The sequence below is a fragment of the Piliocolobus tephrosceles genome, chromosome 10, assembly GCF_002776525.5.
Source record: "Piliocolobus tephrosceles isolate RC106 chromosome 10, ASM277652v3, whole genome shotgun sequence".
NCBI lineage: Eukaryota > Metazoa > Chordata > Mammalia > Primates > Cercopithecidae > Piliocolobus > Piliocolobus tephrosceles.
In genome coordinates, this window is record NC_045443.1 from 7055862 (window position 1) to 7062236 (window position 6375).

Sequence of the window (6375 nt, forward strand, 5' to 3'; positions counted from 1 at the left end):
ACATCCCTTACTCTCTTTACTTTGGTCTTTTCTTGTTGCCCATACCCACATCTCTATCCCCTTACCCTCTTTTACTTTTAAATATAGCACTCATTACTGCCTGATTTATTGTTTGCTGTCCACCTCTCCCCACTAAAATATCGGCTGTAGGACAGCGAGGACTGAATTGTTCGTTGCTGTATCCTCACATCGTGGCAGTTAAGTGGTCTGTAAACTCTTGTTGTATAAATGTACTATAGTTCATTATGAATCCCCAATATGAACCCTTTCAGGAAGCCTTCCCTGATTGCTCCACCCTGTAATGATCCCCTGAATTCCCATAGCATTTAATACGTACCTTTTATTGATATTTTAACTATTTCATACATGTGATTCCCCAGCAAGATTGTCAGCTCTTCATGGAAGGAAATACGTTGCCTTGCTAAGCACGTAGTAAATGCTGAATATGTTGTTTGAATAAGTGAATGCTGTTACAAGCGTGCACCCCGACTTGGCCAGAATCCCTCTGGGCTCAGCTCTAAGCAGAACTGAGGTATCTCTACTAACGGTAAGAGCCCCTTGCTGAGAAAAATAATTTTTTTTTTTTTAAGAGAGTCTCACCCTATCACCCAGGCTGGATTGCACTGGCACCATCTCAGTTCACTGCAACCTCTGCCTCCTGGGTTCAAGCGATTCTCCTGCCTCAGCCTCCCGAGCAGCTGGGATGACAGTCGCCCATCACCACGCCTGGCTAATTTTTTGTATCTTTAGTGGAGACGGGGTTTCACCATATTGGCCAGGCTGGTCTTGAACTCCTTACCTCAACTGATCCACCTGCCTTGGCCTCCCAAAGTGCTGGGATTACAGGCATGAGCCACCACGTGCAGCAAAAAATAACTTTAACAGAAAAAATTATAATGCCCATTTTACAGATGATGAAAATTATCCTCTAAAGGTTTAAGTGATTTTTTCCCCCAAGGTCAAAGCAAGAAGGTAACAAAGTACACCTTTAAATATTTAAATGTTTAAATAGATAATGCATTTCTTTGTAATTGTAGTTTGTATCTTTTTTAAAGTGTCTGTTCCCTTTATCACATTTTTGGGCTCAGCACTCAGTCTCTGTTGATGGAGAGTAAGGATTTTAAGGGCTCAGATGTGACCAGACCTATTACTGTGTGGGTCAGAGATTGCTGATTCAAGAAACCTTGACATCAGGGGCTGGTATTGAAAGGTGGGAACAGGAAATAGTAGTAATAGCTATACGTCCTGGTTCTCCTCCTGCTCTTTTCCTATTTACGTTAACTGGGCACTTCCTAGGCCTCAGTGTCTCCGTCAGCCCTGTTCTTGCCCTTGCTATAAGAAGGAAGTTTTCCAGCTACTTGGAAGGTTGAGGCAGGAGAATCACTTGAACCTGGGAGGCGGAGGTTGCAGTGAGCCAAGATCATGCCATTGCACTCCAGCCTGGGCAACAAGAACTGAACTCCCTCTCAAAAAAAAAAAAAAGCAAGTTTCAAGTGCTCTGAACTCCTTAGGGAAAAGCTTTAGAACAATAAATGTGGGGCGTAGGGGGAGGAGGGCTGTTAATTTTAGCCTGGGGTTCTCCAGCTGGCATACTGTTTCCATCTTGAATCACTTCCACACCCTGAGCTGTGCCTGGGAGATCCCTCCCTCCTCCTGGGGGCTTCCCCATTCCCTGGTTTGGTCTGAGCCACAATGGCAAGCATTCCAGAAAAATGCTAAGAGAAGCCTGGCTGAGTCATTTGATGCACAGCTCAGGAGGCAAAGAAAGGATGGTGATGAGAGACGCTGGTTCCAGTGGTGCCTGTGATGTGTGACCTCGAAGAACCTTCCAGTTCCCAAAAGGGCAGCATGGCCATTGTTTTGTTCTTGGTTAGTGACTCTCCTGCAGGTTTCTGAGGACCTCCCAAAGCCCCACAGTCTCTGTTTCAGCTACAGGAGAGAGAAAAGTTAGGGTTTGTTCCTCAGGGCCTCATGACTCTTCATGGCTAACATGACAGTGCAATATCGTTTGGGAGAATTATTTTAGTACAGTTTAGAGTCTGGAACAGTCTCCTTCCTCCTCTGTCTCTCCTGCCATCTGACTTTCCATGGGGAAAGGAGGACATTTAGGGAGAGGGAACAGGTGAGGATTTCCAGTATCTTGCTGGTGTATTTTAATTTATTTAAATTTAGAGAAACAGCGGTCTAATCAGGCAGTAATTAATTCCCTCTTCATTAGGGGCCTTCATGTGTGCCTTTTGCATATGGATGAGCCACGGGTCACACTGTCCCTTTGAAGAGAGATCCTTGCTGAAGGTGAGAGCCCAGTGTGCTCTCCGGCACTTGAGCTCCTTCCCCTTCTGTGCCAATGCTTCTCTTTTCTCCCTACCCTCACCTGAGAAGGACTAGATTCCTGTGGGGAAGGAAGGAAAGGTTAGTGAAGCTTCCTATCCCACCCTGCTTGGATCTGAATCCCTCCCTCACGGCCCACAGCATATACCATCCATGCCTCATCCTGTACCCTCAGGTTTCATCCAGCCCGCTCCCTCCCATCAGCCGCCTGCTGGGATATCTTCATGCCCCAATGAGTTGACTCCTCAGAAGCTTGTTTGCCTGGCACCTCTGCTTTGAGTTGGTTCATCAATCCTTGGCCCCGCTCTGCTTCTTTCCTCTGTAGCAGTCCTTTCCTTAGGCAGTGTGACGCCCTGAATGCACACACTGCTGTAGTCCTGACAAATACACTGCCTCCTCCTGGCACTCACCATTATGTGCTGCACAGGCTCAGCTACACTTCCCTCAGCTCACAGTACAGCTCCCAACACCTAAAGCACACACCTACCAACACATAGACATTCCTATCCTAGCTTGAAAGATAAACGCATGGGGCATATCCAGTCTAGGGCAGCCCGGGCCACTCTTTTGTACACTACAACATCCCTATCCTCCCTGAGGCCGCCCCATTTCCAGGGAGCAAGTGGGGCACAGATTGGGGGAGGGGGGAGAGATGGGACCTGGGTGGTTACCATAGCAATAGAGCCTAGCAACAGCTGAGAGGCTGATGTGTGGGTTTTCACAGGGCTGTTACAAGAGCCAAACCTAGAATTGGGGACTCAGAGGTGACCGATCCCAACTGGGCAGCCTGCATTCCCTCCCCAAACACACCCCTTGATCCCACCCCCACACCCCTGCAGTGCCTCTCTGAGAGGGCAGAGTAGGGAAAGCTAATTGAGTTAACCACAGGGCTTCTGATTCTCCACAGCTTTTGGGGGGCAGCTGTAGGTGGGGGCAGGTTAGGGAGCAAAGCTGAAAATAAACCAAGCAGGGCCGCTTCTCAGATGGCTCCCTCTCATCTTTTCTCCATTGCTCCATTTTTCTCTTCTCTTTTCCCCATTCTCCCTCCATCTGTCTTATCAGCTCTTCCACCTTGATCCACCTCCTATCCTTCCATCCATGTAACTTTCCTTTTCTTCTGTCTCCCTTCCTTTTTTTTTTTTTTTTTTCAAGACGGAGTCTCCCTCTGTCGCCTGGGCTGGAGTGCAGTGGCCGGATCTCAGCTCACTGCAAGCTCCGCCTCCCGGGTTTACGCCATTCTCCTGCCTCAGCCTCCCGAATAGCTGGGACTACAGGCGCCCGCCACCTCGCCCGGCTAGCTTTTTGTATTTTTCAGTAGAGACGGGGTTTCACCGTGTTAGCCAGGATGGTGTCGAACTCCTGACCTCGTGATCCGCCCGTCTCGGCCTCCCAAAGTGCTGGGATTACAGGCTTGAGCCACCGCGCCCGGCCCTGTCTCCCTTCTTTTGGTCTTTCTTGACCCTCCCTGGCAAGGAACAAGCGAGCCACGATTTCTATTCTAGTTTCTCTCTTGTGCGACGCTCGTCGGGACGGCTCCCTTCCATTTTGTCCAAGTTAAAGCCCCAGTTGGCCCCCAGCTCCAGGTCAGAGGAGGGCAGGTGACTTAGGTCTAGAGGAGGTCCCCACCTCATCCTGTACCTCCTCCTAGCTGTCCACCCCCTCTTCTCCTCTCTACAGGGGTCAGAAGGCAGAACCAGGGGACTTGAGTATCTTGCAAAGGCTTTATTTGAAAATTTTGAAACTTACATCCCACAGTAATTCAAGATGATCACCACAAGAAGAAGGAGATAATACAAAAATATATATCACAGCATAGGAGCCAGGGAAGAGGGGAAGGAGGAAGGTGGAAAACCAGTGAGAAGGAGGGAAGAACCTGAGGAGGGGGAAAGGGCAGGGAGGCAAAAGGAAGGAAGAGTGGAAGGAAGGAGGGAAGAAAGGAGGGGATAGGAGGGAGTCCGGGAAGAGAAGGGGTAGATTTGGAGGCAGAGCTCCTGATGGCCTTGAACCAGCTGACTCCGGTCCCTGGCAGCCTAGGTGGAGTTAGGGAGGCCCAAAGGCAGGCTGGGAAGGGAGGACTGGCTCAGGGGGCTCTGAAGTCCAGAAAACGGCACACACACAGACAGCCAGGACAGACAAGACAAAAGGGACTGTAGGAGAAAGGGAAGGGCAAATGGGAGTCCCTTTCTCATGTAGTGCAGCAGGCGACTCCCCAAAACCCATCTGTCAGAAAACAGATTTTAGCAGTGGGGTGGGGGTGAAGTCTGGGGCCTCACTACCCCCATTCCCAAGGGGGAGCCCTCAGGGTGATGCCGGCACCCTTGGAGTGGGATGGGGAGACAGAGAAACAAATGGTGAGGAATGGGACGAGACCATGACAGATGAGGGCACAAGGAGCCCCCAGCTCACCTCCCACCCACCTCTGGAGCAGCATGCAGGGGCTGCGGAAACGAGGTGAGTGGGTGTTCACGAGGGAGAGCGTGAGCACGCCGCGCACCACCACCACGTCAGGCCGGGAAATGCATGAGAGGTAAAGTGTGCAGGAAACACTGACCACCGAGTGAGCTGAGCACAGAATGTGGGAAGGAAAAGTGCAAATGTGAGACGAGAGAACATGAGAGTCAGCTGAGCGGAGCAGTGTGGACAGGGAGAGGGGCAGGAGCATGTGCAAATGGCCCGTGAAGTGGAGGTGAGTGTGCAAGGCTTTCATGTGAGTGCACAAGGGTGGGGACAGGGACCCGAAGTCAGGCCCCCACCTGCAGGAGGGCGAGCAGATAGGATTGCCTGTGGGGCTGGGGAGTGTTCCGGGGTGGTGTGCAAGGGCAGGAGCCAGGAGCCCCTGTGGCCCCAGCTCCCCACAGCTGCCCCACCCTCAGTGGGATGGGGGCTGTGCCGGCCCCTTGGCCTCCTGCTTGGCTGCACCCCAACATTGGGGGGCATCACAGATTCACCAGGGGAATCCTGAGAGGAAGAGGGAAAGGGCACAGTCAGGAACCAAGGGGTAGGCCAGAATAGAAGGGGAAGTTCAAGACAAAGAGGGAATCAAGGTTAAGAGGGCAGAGTTGTCTTAGACAAGGTGGCACGAGAAAAAACCAAAGTGGGCAGAGTTGGAGTTATGGGCAGCAGAGAATAGGACACAGATCCTGAGAGACTGGGAGAAGGAAGGGTGCCTCCCAGAGAGGAGCTGGTCCGCCCCCTTGGGAGGGCCAGGAGCTGTGGGAGGCCACGCCTGCCTCCTCACCACCCACCCAGAGGGCACCCCCACCCCAGCTCTGAAGACCTAAGTTGCCTTCCCTCTTTGCCCTCCCATCCCATTGCCCCTGCCCTCACCGGTTCAACTGGAAGGCTGGAGCCCCCTTGGGGTGGGGCATCCCAGGCCGGGGTCCCCCTCGGGGCTCCTCATGGTCAGGGGTGGGGGTAGGCGAGTCCCCGAAGGCCCCCAGCACAGTGACTCCGGCGGGGGACAGGTCTGTCAGCGGCTGCTGGCTCTCCTCCTGCCTCAGGGCACCTTGCTGCCCTGAGGGTCTGCGCCGCTTCTGGCTGCGGTCCCAGCTGGGGCACCAGAGGGAAAGAGGTTCTCTTGCACACTCAAGTAGCCCCCATCCTGGGCCTGCACCAGTGGTCACCCCCAGCCTTGCCCAGTCACTCCCAACACCTTACAGCAGAGAAACTGGCCAAAACACTTCCCTCTACTAAATCCCCTTGGACTCTGTGCCCATAAAACCACTTCCCCTGCCCTCTGGGGCGCTTGGACATCTAAACTTCCTTACCCTCCAAACCTGGTCCAGATCCACAGAATTGGTATCCCCTCCCCACCACCACAGCGTCCTCCCCTCTGCATGCCCAGAAGAGTCATTTCTCTCCTCGGCAGACAACTGGCAGGCTCAGTTCTAGTTCAAAGCAAGCTAATGACTTGGACACCTGAGTCTAATGATTCAGTAAAGTGTGAAGGACTGAGTGATGCATTATTAAATGTGTGCAAAGAAAGCTCTGGATTTCCCCCCCCCCCCCCCCCCCCCCAGGCAACCCTAAGAAGGGCTCTGCAGA

At 52.5% G+C, this 6375-nt stretch overlaps 1 protein-coding gene across 2 annotated transcripts in view; it reads right to left on the reverse strand.

Moving 5' to 3' along the window:
- Positions 1-4038: 4038 nt before the first annotated feature.
- The window catches only part of PIANP (PILR alpha associated neural protein), a 7139-nt gene continuing 4802 nt past the window's right edge, over positions 4039-6375 (reverse strand). For both annotated transcript variants that reach the window (XM_023232445.3, XM_023232446.3), the window contains 2 exons: positions 5659-5880; positions 4039-5289 (listed from right to left, as the gene is read on the reverse strand). In XM_023232445.3, the coding sequence (XP_023088213.1) occupies positions 5268-5289; positions 5659-5880 (244 nt within the window). In that variant the 3' untranslated portion in view covers positions 4039-5267. The remainder of the gene's footprint in view (positions 5290-5658; positions 5881-6375) is intronic.